A 16,375-nucleotide genomic window follows, 5' to 3' on the forward strand; every position below is an offset into this window, starting at 1 on the left:
CCGTGCCCGGTTTTTAACTTTTAACAATATGGATGCTCCAACTTCATTTTTCTTCAATTTGGAGAAACAGACTGTGGAGAAAATATCTTATGCTGCTTGAAACGTCCTGACGGTGGAAAAATTACCGATAGTCATGGGATTATTTCCCATGCACTGACTTTTTATGAAGATATTTATAGGGCAGAACCCTGTGATGAGGAGAAGGCTGACCTACTCCTTCAGGACCTACCACAGTTTTCAGAAGGGGAAAAAGCGAGCCTTGAAAATCTGTTCACCTTTTATGACTTGTCTGTAGCGGTTCAGGAATTGTCCTCCGGCAAAGCTCCAGGTCTGGATGGATTAAACTCAGAATTTTACAAACGGTTTTGGTCTGTCATTGGAAAAGATTTGTTTTTAGTTTTTATAGAGAGTCTAAAAAAAAAGGCACACTACCAGTCAGTCTACGGAGAGCCGTGATAACCCTACTACCCAAGAAAGGTGATCTCGAGGACATCAGATGCTGGCGACCCGTCTCATTACTCAGAGGTGACTACAAGATACTCTCTAAGACTTTAACAAACAGGATTAAGCTTCATATCTCTTCAATAATTCATGCGGATCAGTCATATTGCATCCCAGACCGGTCCATTTTTGATAATATTTTTCTGATTCGAGACCTGATTTCTTTTGCTCGAGTTCATAAACTTGACATTGGTTTCGTTTCTTTAGACCAGGAGAAAGCATTTGATCGGGTTGATCATGGGTTTCTTTTTAAATGTCTTAAAGCTTTTGGTTTTGGATGTGTTCTTATTTCCTGTGTGAAACCTGTGTACACTGATGTGTATAGTAAAAGTCAATGGTTGTCTTACAAGACCTTTTAAAGTAAGCCGAGGCATACGACAAGGGTGTGGGCTTTCAGGGATTCTCTATGCTATTGCTATTGAACCACTACTGGTAGCTTTGAGGAATAAACTGGGTGGTATTTCAACAGTGTGCCCATTCACCACAGATTTGACAACTGTTAAACTTAGTGCCTATGCTGATGACGTTACCGTTATTGTTAGATCTGTTAAAGACATTAAGTATTTAAGCGAATCTCTTGAGGCTTACCAGAAAGCCTCATCCTCACGAATAAATTGGCAAAAGAGTGCTTCTTTTTTACTGGGGGAATGGGAAGATGGGGGTCCTCCTGAACTTCCTCAGCAATGTTCCTGGAGTATGGATGGGTTTAAGGTGTTGGGGGTTTTCCTCGGAACTTATCAGTTTATGCAAAAGAACTGGGATGGCATCTTTAAAAAAGTTTCTGGACGTTTGCAGAGATGGAGATGGATTCTGCCCCAGTTGTCATACAGGGGAAGAGTGCTTATTGTGAATAATTTGGCAGCTTCCATGATGTGGCATCGCTTAAGTGTGCTGGACCCTCCAAAAGATTTGTTGCAACGCTTGCAGAAGATTTTTGTGGACTTCTTTTGGGAAGGTTATCATTGGCTGCCCCCAGCGGTTCCGTATCTATCAGTCAATGAAGGGGGTCAGGGGTTGATCGATTTAACAGCCAAGGTCAAAGCCATGAGGTTAAAGACTGTTCAAAACTTACTGTACCCTGTTGAATTCAGGTCATGGGTGTCCTTTGGTCTGGATTTGCTCAGAACTTTTGGCGGGTTTCGTCTTGATATACAGCTGTTTTTAATGGCTTGTCAGGGTGCACATTTTATGTCTGATGTGACCTTTTATGATTCAGTGGTAAAATCTTGGGCACTTTTTAAAATACTTGGGCAAGAATATCAAGATTTTGGCCTAAATGAGCCACTGTTTCATAATTCCTTTTTAGGTGATGAATTTTGTACATCTAACACAATGGTGCAATCTTTTATGAAAAGAGGATTGACCAAAGTGGCACATTTGGTTGATTTTTCCTCCAGAACATGGAGGTCAATAGTGGACATCTGTGGTCAAGTGGGTTTTAGATCGATCAGAACAGTAGAGAGGTTCATAGAGGGGTTGAAAGCAGCCTTTCCCCCCTCACTCCTCCAGTTTGTAAACTGTTTTCTGTCAGGAGGTTCCTCCAATTGCTCTTTTCCCAAGTTGATTGTGTCCCCAAGAGTCTGTTGTTCAGAAGATGATCGTAAAGGGAAACTGTTAACTTTTAAAAGGCTGCAAGATTTTGATTTCCAGACAGCAGGAAAAAAAGAACTTTATATGACTTGTGTGAAAGCAGATTATTTTGAGAACATTAAGGATAGATGTGGTACAAAATGGAGGGATTTTTTAACAGTTTCTGCTGATCTTTCTCCTTCCTGGAAGCTTTTTTATAAAGGCCCACTTCCTAAAAGGTCTGGGGATTTACAGTGGAGAATACTGCATTGTGCTTTGCCAAAAAACAACCACGTTGCCAAGTTTAATCCTAATGTTTCAGCAGCTTGCTTTTTCTGTTCTGCACCAGAAACGGTTTTCCATGCTTTTACTGAATGTTCTAGATTGGATCCGCTGTTTACATTGCTGGAAAGAATACTTAAGGGATTGGGTTTTGTTTTTAACAGGACACTTTTTGTGTATGGCTGTAAATATTCAAAAACGTACAACCAGCAGAGTACTGTGGCAAATTTTGTAATTGACCAAGCCAAGCTAGCCGTTTGGAAGTCTTGTAGGCTGGCTGCTGAAGGGCGAAATATCAATGTTCTTCAACTGTTCACTAATCTGCTCGAATCTAGAATTCGACCAGAGTTGAATCTAGAACATTCTTGAATTTGAGTTCAAGTAGTGTATTAATGGAGCTTTATTGTCTCTCTGTGAAGATGGGGAGATTTTGTTAACTGGTGATGTGTGTTTGCTAGGCTCTATTTATTTAGTATTGTTATTATTATGAGGTTTTTTTTTTTTTTTCTTCCCTCTTTCTTTTCCCTTGATTACATTATGTTGTATTTTGTTTGGGGGATAATGCTTGTTTTTAGGAAACCGTTTTAATAAAGTGTGTTAAAAGTCTCTCTCTCTCTCTAGCGTTACTCTGTTGCTGTGTATCTGGTGCGTGTGGTTTCCTCTCAGGAGTTGTTAACTCGGTTGCGCAGATCATCAGTGGAGAGTCTGGAGCTCTGCCGGCAGCGAGGTGACGACATTCATCATTCATCATTTACATTTACAGACATATATTTCAATTTCAAGGTACTTTATTGGCATGATTGCGTGTTCTTACAATATTGCCAAAGCATTGAACATATAACAAAAGACATTAAGTACAAGCGTGAGATTAAAATTAAACTAAAGTGCTGAGTAAGGCATAAATATAGATTGAAATATAAAATAGAGTATATGTAAGTAAACCAATGAAATATGGAAATAAAATCTCAATATCAACAGTAGATGTGAGGCAGAAACATGAGAATGTAATGAAGTCAAGAGTGCAGATGTGCAGTGATTGTAGCAGATGAAGGCAGTAGTTTGTGCAGCTGATAGATGAATGAAGCAGCAGCTGATGTGTGTCTCTTCTCCCCACTAACATCTGCATTCGCTCGGTTTCTCAACACCTATCAAACTCTGGCATGACCTTTGACATTGTGTGAAAGTGTTTCTCTCTCACACCTTTAAATGGATCACAATCAGTCTCCACCTCAGCAGTGTCACAGTGGGCACAGACTCCATGTTTGTGTGTGTCTGCCTCTCTCTACGGCCAGACTGTGATCACTGAGTCTGTGTTCGCTCAGGATCCGTCTCTGTTTCACATCTCCAACAGTGTAGACATCATCTGACACATTCTATTGTCTGTTTAGGGTCCGATAGCATTCTAGTTTACTTTGGTTTTTACTTTCCTTTTCCCAATGATCTCAATATAACTTTTGACTTTCTCTGATCATTTGGTTTATTCTGATTTGGTTCTGTTCGGTTGTGCCGGTGTGAAGGTTCAGAGGCAGCTGGCAGAAGGGACTGGCTTTAGGTCTCAGCTCTTGGGTTTTAAGTGCTTCATATTGAAGTGTGTTAGGAGGACTTGAGTTAAGGTGTGTCCAGAATTGGAGAGAACGTTTCTGGATGTGTATTATCAGAAGGTATCTGCCTAATTCATATCTGCTGAAGAAAACAGCCCAGCACAAGCCGCTTCACAGTTGAAGAGTCCTTCACTTGTGACATGTCTACTTAAAGTATTAGAAATATAAATGCTGCTTGCAAAAACAAATACACGTAACTTACTGTAAAAAGCCGTAAATGCAAAAAGATGCTCTTTGTTGCCAGATTGTGTATTAATCAGCATCACCTTTACTCCTTGGATTAAGAAACAAAGCAGTCATAAATAAGACATGGTGTTGCCCGGTTTCACAGACGAAGCTTAAAGCTAGTCCCAGACTAAAATGAATGTTTGATCTGTCTTAACTGAAAAGAACTTGCCCTTAAACATCTTAAAATATGTCAGTGCCATTGTTTCGTCTCAAGAAGTCTTTTTGTCTGCATGGGTTCATCACCTATTGAAGTTATGAAAATATACATATTTAAAAGCTGAATTGAAATACTGCAACGAACATACAATCCCACTCATTCTGGGGTATAGAAAACATCACATCATTTGTGATATCTCGATCATTTGGAGTCAATGGATCTTTTACAGTGTGCGAGAAATTAAACTCTGATCAGGAGAATGAGATCACCACCACAGGACTACAAGTTTCACTCATGTGTCCAGTAAGACAACTTTTTTCCTTTATAACGTACAATTCTTAAACATCAATATTGATGTCATGTCTATGAATAGACATTACAGTACAGTATCTCTCTATTTTGTCTGTCTGTGTGTTTCTTTAAAGCTGGTGAAGATGCGTATGTCAGTGGCGTGTCGAGCGCGGGGCTGTGCCCACCTGCAGTGCTTTGACGCCTCCTTCTATCTTCAAATGAATGAGAGGAAGCCCAGATGGACCTGCCCCGTGTGTCACAAATACGCCCCCTTTGATGCTCTGTGCATCGACAGGTACGCTACAGGACAAGCACACTTTAAATAGATTTATTCAGACATTTATAATATTGGGATTCGTAAGATATTTAATGGTTCTGACTATATATACACTCCTGAATGTGTTTACTCGAGAGAATGTGAAAGAGGGTGTGACGCTTCTGATGTTTGTTCTCATCTCTAGTTTGCTGTGTGAAGCTCTTGAGAGTTCTGGGGAAGATGTGGAGGAGATTGAATATATGTCTGATAGCAGCTGGAAACCTGTGAGACAGGACAGAAGCGATAAAGAATCAGCTCTACATCCTCCCGAACACCGTAAGATCAGATCTCAGATCAGCTTCTCTCGGCATCTTTAAGTTATTAGTTCCGTGAATAAAAAGAACTCACGCCCAGTCAGGACCTTTAATCAAACTAAAGAGATTTTTTTATGATCACTAGTGTGTCATTTATTATTAGTACCATAGTCCGTGTGTTCTGATTATTAAATGCCTTTCTTTTTTAATATAATAGAGGGGAATCCTTCTCCGGTGGACAGAAATGTTGTGGATCTGACTCAGGGTTCCTCTGACGATGAAGATTTCCTGAAGGAGGAGATGGTTTCTACACATTTAGAAGACAAGAAAGTACACTTCAGAAAATCTGGCATGATCAAAACTCCTCGATCCAAAAGCAGGTCTAGAACCATCATCTGAGCAGCAGTTGCATTTTAAATGTTCTTTATTTAGAGTTTTAATACTTTATTTTGTTTTGTAAACTTTGAATACTTGCCAATTATACAGTGTTTGTATGTTATATAATTGTTGTGGCAATAAAGTCTTATTTTACTGGAACTATTGTGCTGTGCACTCATATGTTGGGCAATATTTACTGTTTTGTCTTGGTCATTTGTACTGCTGAGTCGTGTGCTTTTGGTAGAAACAAATCAATGAATAAAATAATGTATTAATTTACAAAGAATTTAAAATACCTACCTACTTAACAAGTTAAAGTAAAAAATGAATGAAAATGGACAATGGCGTTAAACAAAACATTCGCCGCAATTAGTAAAGAAAAGCCAAATTAATGCTTGAAATGATACGATCATAAGTATTCTACTCAGAACATAAAACAACTGCGATCGGTTAAGAAATGTTAACGTGCTTTTGATTTATCCTGTAAAAGTTCTACGTGCTTTAATGTCTTGCCCGCTTCAATATGGCGGCGACGTCCTTGTGGTCTCGCGAGATCTGTGCTGCTCTCTGATATTTCCGGTAACTCGCCCGTGCCGTGAGCAGCTGGGCAAGACACAGATCAAGAAAGCTTTAATATGCTCAGATTCACTGACAGCGTTAAGGAGTATTCAGTTGGGTCAATCTAATTGCAGACAAATGTTATTATAGAAATAATGCAACTGGTATATAGACTTCATGCACAAGGCAATGTTGTTTCATTTTTGTGGGTACCAGCACATGTTGGAGTGGATGGAAACGAGATGGCAGATAAACATGCTAAAAGATCGTTAATAAAAAGAATATAGAAATTGATGTAAAGATCAGCAAAGCAGAAGCAAAGACAATTATCAAACAAGCTGTTGTTAAATCTTGGCAACATAAATGGGATATGGAGAAGACAGGAAGACATTTCTATAAAATTCAGAAGAAAGTGGTTATAAAATAATGAGACCGGAAGTGATTTTAAAAGAAGAGAAGAAGTAATAATAACAAGACTAAGATTAGGACATTTATATAAAATCAGGAAACATACGCATGGATTATGTATATTTTGTGGTGAAACTGAAACAGTTGAGCATATTTAATACATTGTAAAGCATACTGTAAAGAGAGACAGATTCTGGAAACAGACAGAATTCGGCACAGATAATATTAGGTAACAAAAAATTCAGAAGAATGATAATACGTTATATAATAGACAAAGGAAATTTCATAAGAAAATAAATTATTTTGTTTATTTTATGTTTTATTTCCCCCCTAGTCACTTCACACTCCAGTTCAGTTGGTGGCGGTGGTGCACCAAAAGTTGGCTTGCCCACCGCCAATAAACGTTACAAGAAGAAGAAGCAGCTGGGCAAAAACTCACCTCATCATCATCATCCTGTACCGGGATATTCCGCTCGTCGGGCCGGTTTCTTTCACCACCGGGTTTGAACTAATTGTCACATTATTTGGTAGAGACTTTGATCGCCGACAGACGCTTTAAACCTCAGTGAACACAGACGATGCTAACAGGCTAACAGCATCCTGTAGCTCGCGCTGTGATATCAACTAATGGATTTCATTCATTAACCATTTAGAATCGTTTTATCAAGTTTTTATGTTATATTTGTGCAACGAGAGGTGAAGACATTTTGTTTAAAGAGCTTTTGTGATGTCATGTATGTGTGTGTAAGGGGCAGTTAACGTTACCTGTGCCGTTTACGAGTGATTATTATATTTATGTAGTCTGTTTCCTTCAGGTGTATCATATCAGTGTTTGTGAAGTTGATAGTTGCGTTTGTTCACGCACGTGCGGTCTGAATCTGGCTTTTATATGATCGTTCTGTATAAAAAGGATCCGATCCGGACAGTAAGCAGGACACGCATGTTGGTTAGGTTTGGATCTGTAGACTGAACCTTTTAAGCTCGATGAGGAGTTTCGCATTAGAGACATTGTTAGGAGAAGCTCAGTCTGAGCTCGCCTTTTACTGCCTCGGAGATTAAAGTCCTGATTCCAGCATGGCTCCCAAAAAGAGACCTGGTCCCATAGTGATAACTGGATGTGGAGAGACCGAGACCACCTCCACGCCCATCGATGCTGCGTCAGAGTGAGATGCAGAGCGATGTACAGTCTTAACCAGTCTATCGTTATTTCTCATGAAAACTAACTCTCTTTCTGGTTACGCCAGAGCAAACATCGAAGCCCTTCAGAAGAAGTTAGAGGAGCTTGACTTGGATGAGCAGCAGAAGAAGCGTCTGGAGGCGTTCCTCACACAGAAAGCCAATCTGGGTGAACTGAAGGACGACGATTTCCAGCACATCTGTGAACTGGGAGCAGGGAATGGAGGTGTGGTCAATAAAGTGTGTCACAAGCCCTCCGGTCTCGTCATGGCCAGAAAGGTGAAGTTCAACATCATCACAGCGTTAAGTTCCAAACGTTAATCGATTCTTTTTGTTGGTGGTCTTATTTTTCTGATGGTTGGTTGCATACAACCTATAATGAATTTCTATATTTCATCAAATGACACAAAATCTGTGGCCCCCCTGGATCCATCTTGGGGCCCCCCAGTTTGAGAACCACTGACATGTAAATCTGTACAAGCACTTTAACAACACCACAGTTCTGCATGCGATGAGTTTCATTGTAAGTGCATTGACAGTAGTGGGACTCCCTGACGGTTTTACAAAACAGCATGATGTGATGCGCCAGACTTTATGTTTCAGCTGATTCATCTGGAGATCAAGCCTGCCTTCAGACATCAGATCATCAGAGAACTGCAGGTTCTGCACGAGTGTAACTCTCCGTACATCGTCGGTTTCTACGGGGCGTTCTACAGCGATGGAGAGATTAGCATCGGCATGGAGCACATGGTATGGTGTCTAGCAGGGAGAAAAGATTCCGGTGTTTATGAAACGCTGATTGTGTTCGATAACATTGTGGCTGTTAACAGGACGGAGGCTCTTTGGATCAGGTTCTCAAATACGCTGGCAGAATTCCAGAGGAGATCCTGGGAAAAGTCAGCATAGCTGTGAGTAAATGCATCTGAGAGACACTTACACTGGTAATAAAGATAACGTGGGGTTTATATTTCCAGCTACAGAACGCATACGCTTCTCTCTCCATGCTGAGTTTGTTTTCGCTGGTAGTACCAAAGATTGTCTTGTGAGAGGGAGATGTATGGGTCTGGAATACTTACAATTGGAGCATAAAGGCTAACATGGATCACGAGAGGCACCTCAGCCAATCATAGACCGGTGTCTAGTCTCCTTGCGTGGCGATAGCATCGGCCGTTACCAGTTTTTCGCTTAAGGTGGCAAGACTTTCCATGGAGTGGCTTTGGTAGTACATTACTCTCCGCGCAGGCGCGTTTCAGTTTGATGACATCACGGGTGCGACAGGCAGGCATCCAGACTTTGAAAAAGCAGTATGCAAACTTGTATTTCATTATTGTTATCTCTGAATTGGTTAAATAAAAAGACTTTGAAAAAGCTATTTCGCTTTTTACAATTTAAATGATAAAACGATACAACGGCAACGATGTAACGCAGCTGTAACGTATAGTTATCTGGGCTTGGAACTATAATCTAATTACTATTTTAGGAATTATAATGCGTTAAATTACTCCGTTACCAAAAAAAGTAATCAAACTACAGTAACGCGTTATTGCCCAACACTGCTCGAAATACAATAAAGCAAACATGACCTTCTAAATCAAATTGATCGGTGATACTGAAGGTGTCACACAACTGAATTCTTCATTTGTCAAAGTTGATTTAAAGATGGTTTTCTTTCCAACAGGTTTTAAGAGGTCTTGCTTATCTTCGAGAGAAGCATCAGATTATTCACAGAGGTAAAATATCTGAACACACGTGCGTCTTCTGGAACTAATCTGAGCCGAACTGAAAACTGGTTCTGGAGCGGTTCAAGTATAATTTAGATGTAATTATGTGTGTTCGTTAATATCTAATGAAATATTTCCGTTTGCAGACGTGAAACCCTCTAATATTCTAGTAAATTCTCGTGGTGAGATCAAACTGTGTGACTTTGGAGTGAGTGGACAGCTCATCGACTCCATGGCCAACTCTTTTGTGGGCACACGGTCCTACATGTCGGTGTGTGTTTGTGACTTAATCATTTTGTGTTAATATCCCCAAATCTCTAATAAAATGTGAATTTAGCCATCTGTGTGTGTGTGTTTGCCCTTCAGCCGGAGAGATTGCAGGGCACTCATTATTCTGTACAGTCTGATGTGTGGAGTATGGGTCTCTCTCTGGTTGAGATGGCCATCGGCTGTTATCCCATCCCTCCACCTGACCCAAAAGAACTGGAGGGCATCTTTGGTAGAGCGGTGATGGATGTTGGGAAATCAAAGACACACGGCACCTCTCCACGACCCAGGGCACCGGGCAGAGCCGTCAGCGGTACGATACGTCTAGTTCAGTGTTGGGTGTGACTAGTCACCAAGTAATTTTCCCTTAAAAAGTAAAGTAAGGGATTACTCTTAATTTTTTTTATTTAATAACTTTTCCCTTAAAAAATAAAGTAAGGGATTACTCTTAATTTTCCTGTAATTTAATAACTTTTCCCTTAAAAAGTAAAGTAAGGGATTACTCTTAATTTTCCTGTAATTTAATAACTTTTCCCTTAAAAAATAAAGTAAGGGATTACTCTTAAAAAAATTTTATTTAATAACTTTTCCCTTAAAAAGTAAAGTAAGGGATTACTCATATTTTTCTGTAATTTAATTAGTTACTAAATACTGTGTAATATATTCAATAGTGGAAACGACATCAAAATTGTAAATCTGACTTTAAAATGTTTGCTTTAATGTATCCTTCTTACATTTGTATACTTTGGTCAGTTAAAAAGAATAATTTATGTAGTTATTTATTCGAATGGATTAAATAAACCGTTTCGTGTCTTTCCTTGAATTAACTCTAATCAAGGTTGATGTAGGATATAGAAAGTAATTAGTTATAAGTAATTAAATACTTTTTGGAGAGAGTAATTTGTACAGTAATCTAATGACACTATTGAATATGTAATTAGTAACTAGTAATTCATTACTTTTTCAGTGTAACTTACCCAACACTGGTCTAGTTCGAATTTTGCATGCAGTTCACTCTTTATATTATAGTCCGATGCAAGACAGTCATTATATAATCCAGAATACATTTATTCATCGAAACTAGGTTATCTTTACATTAAGGTCTTCACATTAAAAAAAGAGTTGTAATCTTACTAAATTCAATGTTTAAAAACAGCATTCATTCATTTTTCTTCATACAATTTTCTATGACATGACTCATTACACTGTAAGGAACTGATTGTCTTTATTCTTTTCTTCTGCAGGTCATGGGCCGGTGATGGCTATATTTGAACTCCTGGATTATATAGTCAACGAGGTGAGACTCATTTCTAAAATCTTAAAGATAAATTCTGTAATGCTGTTATTACCACTGAACACATGTTGCTTTGACCTCCAGCCGCCCCCTAAACTCCCACTTGGCATCTTCACTCCGGATTTCCAAGAGTTTGTGACCAAATGGTGAGTGGAGTACAGTAGATGTTTCCACAGTTTGTGTGTGCTCTTTCATACTGTAGTCATGGATCTGAGATTTATGTTCATTTGATTTCCTTCCCGTAGTCTCATTAAGAACCCGGCGGACCGGGCCGACCTGAATATGCTGATGGTGAGTTCTGATTTATTCCTTCTGTAAAGATTCTCTTGTGTTTGTTTGTTAAGATGGTCTTGTTTCAGCTTCTGATTTAACATTTCTGTTGATGTAACCAAGGCCAAGTGGGCAGGCAAAAATATTAACCATTAACATCTTGGTGTACTTTTTACCGTTCCTGTAAACCCAAATGCTCAAAATAATCTAATAGATTAAGTAATGTCAATTTAATTTGATGAAAAGTTAATATTTTAAGTTCCTGAAACACATTTTCACTTTTGAGTGAAAGGATTATTTTTGATTAACTTGGAGTTTTAACTAAAATTTTAAAAAAAATGTGCTTCTTGTTCAATTTACTTAATTTAAAGATGTAAATTCAACACAACTGTTTGAGAAGGATTTCCAATTCCCAGCATGCTTTGCGACTGCGTTACGAGAGTAAATTTAAAAAAATGATTTTGTGTGTTTCAGTGAAGTTAAAGACTTGTTAGTTTAATGTTCACTTATCTTGGATATTTAGAAGAGTTTGACATATTTCTCAGTTTTGTGGTTAGCATTGTTTAGAAGAGTTGTGCATGTGGCCGAGGCTGTGTGACGCTACATGAAACCTGTAACAAGTGCTATGTCACCAGTGAGCAATGCCAGTTCCGAGATCAGTCTCTTCTTGCTCATTTTGGGTTGCGTAAATCAAGATATTTGATTTATGCATATTAAGACTAAGAAATGTGTCAAATATAATAGAAATTGAGTTTCGTTAACTTAAACATACATCTTTGTGTATTTATTTTTTGAAGTTCTGTCTACTTGATACTTAATTGAGAATGATTAATTAAATATTTAAGTCACACTTACCTTAATTTAACATTAATCAAAATTTGAAAGTTCTGCTTACTTAAACCAAGAACCTCTAAAACTCAAAAAAATGAGGCAACGAGTTGCTTTTCTCACGATGTTACATCAGCTTGCCTGTATGTCTATATATTTTAAATAATTTATGAAGCCCTTGCATAACTATACAATTGATTTAATGCAGAAAGCTGTGTAATCAAAGCGAATACGGTTGTGACCCATACCTGTGATGTGTTTTACAGAAGCACACGTTTATTAAGCGTTCAGAGGTGGAGGAAGTGGACTTCGCTGGATGGTTGTGTAAAACCGTCGGGCTCAATCAGCCCAGCACGCCCACCAGAACGGCCGAATGAGGCCGGCGCGCACGCACACAACCTTTTGACCACCCGACTCGTGTTTTCTCTGTCAATAATGACACATTGAGCAACGTTATGACACTGTGTGCTCATACCACACACGCAAAGCTGCTTATTTGATACTTTTACAGACATGAGTGACTCTCAAAGAACACGTGCGAGTCATATTTCACTCCAGAATCAAGACCGTGTATTTTGTATACAGAAATCTGTTTAAGAGCCATTAAGAAAAAAACAAACAATCTGGACGTTACAGTCACAAGAATTCAGTTGCAGATCTGCTCAGTTGTTATGGTCCTAAAAAAGGCTTTGTTTTCATTTATTATCATAATCACTTGTTTAATTTTGGGGTTAAAGTGAATTAGACATGTTTTCGCCTGATTCGCCAAGATTCACGTACAATATCATCGGATCACATGAACTTCACTGCTGTCACTTTCAGAATCACTTTAACCGATTCCTCTCCTGATGGTTAAGGATCAACTGCTGGCTTACGTTTATCCATCAGATGGAGAAAAGAAACGAGATGTTTTATTATCAAATATATTATATATCATCTGTGCTGCTTTAGTTTTCCAGTCGTGTTTTACATCCTCAAAATAAAAACTGATGTCAGTTCAGAAATCCAAACGTCACTGTTGTTTCTTCATTTCTAATAGTTCATATATTTTTGTTTGGAGTATTTTAGCATGCGTGGTGTATTTTTCTGCATGCGTGCAATAAAAAAAGGAGACCTGCTAGATTTACCACAGTGTGACATTTGTGTCCGCGTTTATAGATGAACATTGTTTTTGTGTTTATTACAAAAATGTGACCTTTTCTGTTTGTTTAGAAAAAGCAATCTCACATCTTTCCTCAGCAAGCCACGAGAGTTGAAGATCTTTAGCCCAGGTCAGGGAGCAGACAGTATGGCTTAACCAACTGTCTGCATGCCGTCTCACGTCGCAGAATACACAAAATGTACAACATGTAGTAATCCGTTCTCCCAAACATCACAAAATAGAGTCTGTGTCTGTCCCCCGGATTAGCAAACATAAAATAATGCGTAAACCTCTTGAAAGTAATTTAATAAACGTTAAACAAACTAAACATGAACAAAATACAGATAATCAACTGTTACGACTCGGATTGCTAAATATTAGATCTCTCTCTAATAAAGCACTTTTTGTTAACGATATGATAACAGATCATAAAATAGACATGCTCTGTTTGACAGAAACATGGCTAAAACCAGATGATTATATTGCTTTAAATGAATCTGTCCCCCAAGATTATTATTATAAACACGAGCCTCGTCTAAAAGGCAGAGGGGGAGGTGTCGCAGCACTTTACAATAACTCTTTTAGCATTTCCCAGAAGTCGAACTCTAAATATAATTCTTTTGAAGTCATGGTTCTTCATGTTTCAACACCTAATACTAAAGATAAAACACTTTTTAAATTGATTCTAGCTATTGTATATAGGCCTCCAGGGCACCACACAGATTTTATTAAAGAATTTGGTGGGTTCTTATCAGAACTAGTACTGGCCGCAGATAGACTCCTTGTCGTTGGTGACTTTAACATCCACGTAGATAACGTTACAGATGCCTTAGGAATGGCTTTCAAAGACACTCTTAACTCCATGGGCATTAGTCAACATGTGTCAGGACCCACTCACCTTCGTAATCATACTTTAGATTTAATACTGTCTTACGGTATAAATGTGGACGATGTTAAAATCCTTCAGCAGAGTGAAGACATTTCGGATCATTATCTGGTATTATGTTTGCTTCACTGGCCTACGGCTGCAAATAAAACTCATTGTTACAAATATGGTAGAACAATAACTTCAACTACCAAAGATGCGTTTCTCGATAATCTGCCCGAATTGTCTCAAATCATGAGAAATAACGTTGAAGATCTTGACATTACCACTGAAAATTTTAATTCCACCTTCTCGGTAACGCTAGACAAAGTTGCTCCACTACGTTTAAAGAAGATTAAAAATGGCAGCCCCACACCGTGGTATAATGAACACACTCAGGCTCTAAAGAAAGCGGCCCGAAAAATGGAGCGCAACTTTAAGAAAACTAAATTAGAGGTATTTCGTACAGCATGGAAGGATAGTATTCGAAAATACAGGAAAGCCCTAATAACTTCTAGATCCGCCTACTTTTCATCACTAATAGAAGAAAACCAGCACAACCCTAGGTTTTTATTTAACACGGTGGCTAAATTAACAAAAAATAAATCGTCAGTGACTTCTGATCCTGTATATCAGCATAGCAGTGATGAATTTATGAACTACTTCACATATAAAATCCAAGATATTAGAGAAAAAATTATAACAATGCAATCAGAAGTGAAACCCGCTGAACAAACTAACTACAGCGCCCTTAAGGAGAAAATGCAATTATTTTATACCGTAGATCAAGATGAGCTGTCTAAAATTATTAGATCATCTAAATCAACAACATGCATACTAGACCCTATACCTACAAATCTACTGAAAGAGATGCTCCCAGAAATTATAGATCCTCTTCTTGGTATTATTAACTCATCTCTGACATTAGGACATGTGCCTAAAGCATATAAGGTGGCTGTTATAAGGCCCCTTGTCAAAAAACCCCAACTCGACCCTAGAGAACTAAGGAACTACAGGCCTATATCGAATCTACCTTTCATATCTAAAGTTCTGGAAAAAGTAGTTTCAACTCAATTATGCTCCTTCCTCCAAAGGAATGACATCAATGAAGAATTCCAGTCTGGATTTAGAGCATGTCACAGTACAGAGACTGCTTTGATCAGAGTTACAAATGATCTGCTATTGGCGTCTGACCGAGGTTGTATCTCGTTATTGGTGCTGCTAGACCTTAGTGCTGCATTCGATACCATTGACCACAGCACACTCCTACATAGACTCGAAAATTATGTCGGCATTAAGGGAATAGCTTTGAAATGGTTTAAATCTTATTTATCCGACCGTTTTCAATTTGTAGCAATAAACAATGAGGTGTCACGCAAATCGCAAGTCCAGTACGGTGTACCACAGGGCTCAGTCTTAGGGCCTCTGCTCTTCGCATTATACATGCTACCTCTAGGAGATATAATAAAGCGACACGGAGTTAGCTTTCACTGTTATGCTGATGATACTCAACTTTATATTTCCTCGAAGCCTCATGAAACACAGCAGTTCCATCGAATAATGGAATGCATAGTCGATATAAAAAACTGGATGAGTAACAACTTTTTATTACTGAACTCGGACAAAACAGAAGTTTTACTTATTGGACCGAAAACCGCCATACGTAACAACCAAGAATACTGCTTAACACGCGTGCGTGCATGCGTGTGTGTGTGTGCGCGTCCGTGTGTCTGCGCGTCCATGTGTGTCTATGTCTATGTGTGTGTTAGTACGTGTGCATATTGTGTGTGTGGAGTGTGTATGTCTGTCTTCTGTTTTCACCTTTTTCTTGTTTTTACAGGTACAACTTGAATTGTTTTGCTTATAGTCAATATGTCTCATGTACAGCTGCTTTGTAACAATGACAATTGTAAAAAGCGCTATATAAATAAAGTTGACTTGAGTTATTCATTTATTACATTCATTTTAGTTTGGGACTAGCCTTAAGCCTCGTCTGTGAAACCGGGCCTATATGTCTTTGCTGGATCTACACATATATTTATATTCACGTATTTGCACTTCTAGTTGTTGAAACATATTGGTCAGGAGTCTTCTTCTACTTCTATTATCATTTAAATTTTAAATTATATAGCTGGACCGATTTTCAATGTTCTCTCTCGACTCTTAAGAGTCGGTGAAGCCTGCAGCATGTCCACGTAGCAGCTGACAGTGTAGATGTTTGTTGTATCGTTATTTATTAATATATATGTATACAGTCTTGAATCTACCCC

The 16,375-nt window shown here is 38.6% G+C and overlaps 2 protein-coding genes across 4 annotated transcripts in view; both read left to right on the forward strand.

Moving 5' to 3' along the window:
- The window catches only part of pias4b (protein inhibitor of activated STAT, 4b), a 14,261-nt gene extending 7,468 nt beyond the window's left edge, over nucleotides 1-6,793 (forward strand). For 2 of the 3 annotated variants that reach the window (XM_057333067.1, XM_057333068.1), the window contains 5 exons: nucleotides 2,974-3,079; nucleotides 4,511-4,641; nucleotides 4,764-4,924; nucleotides 5,091-5,221; nucleotides 5,417-6,793. In XM_057333067.1, coding sequence (XP_057189050.1) covers nucleotides 2,974-3,079; nucleotides 4,511-4,641; nucleotides 4,764-4,924; nucleotides 5,091-5,221; nucleotides 5,417-5,598 — 711 coding nt within the window. In that variant the 3' untranslated portion in view covers nucleotides 5,599-6,793. The remainder of the gene's footprint in view (nucleotides 1-2,973; nucleotides 3,080-4,510; nucleotides 4,642-4,763; nucleotides 4,925-5,090; nucleotides 5,222-5,416) is intronic. The other variant, XM_057333069.1, reaches the window with a different exon arrangement.
- Nucleotides 6,794-6,955: 162 nt separating this feature from the next.
- Nucleotides 6,956-13,103, forward strand: map2k2b (mitogen-activated protein kinase kinase 2b). The gene is made up of 11 exons (XM_057333074.1): nucleotides 6,956-7,706; nucleotides 7,788-7,998; nucleotides 8,323-8,469; nucleotides 8,550-8,627; nucleotides 9,398-9,449; nucleotides 9,587-9,711; nucleotides 9,807-10,020; nucleotides 10,952-11,004; nucleotides 11,086-11,147; nucleotides 11,247-11,292; nucleotides 12,366-13,103. The coding sequence occupies exons 1-11, from the start codon at nucleotides 7,618-7,620 to the stop codon at nucleotides 12,474-12,476; spliced, it is 1,188 nt and encodes a 395-aa protein (XP_057189057.1). The 5' UTR covers nucleotides 6,956-7,617; the 3' UTR covers nucleotides 12,477-13,103.
- The last annotated feature ends 3,272 nt before the right edge of the window (nucleotides 13,104-16,375 follow it).

This window comes from Triplophysa rosa, linkage group LG5 (assembly GCF_024868665.1).
Source record: "Triplophysa rosa linkage group LG5, Trosa_1v2, whole genome shotgun sequence".
In the NCBI taxonomy this organism is placed as follows: domain Eukaryota; kingdom Metazoa; phylum Chordata; class Actinopteri; order Cypriniformes; family Nemacheilidae; genus Triplophysa; species Triplophysa rosa.

Excerpts from the sequence above, each read along its gene's own strand:
- map2k2b (XM_057333074.1), top strand. The coding sequence starts at position 7,618 with ATGGCTCCCAAAAAGAGACCTGGTCCCATAGTGATAACTGGATGTGGA. Across the intron at positions 9,712-9,806 it reads GCACACGGTCCTACATGTCG|CCGGAGAGATTGCAGGGCAC; the intron begins GTGTGTGTTTGT and ends TTTGCCCTTCAG. Across the intron at positions 11,148-11,246 it reads CAAGAGTTTGTGACCAAATG|TCTCATTAAGAACCCGGCGG; the intron begins GTGAGTGGAGTA and ends TCCTTCCCGTAG.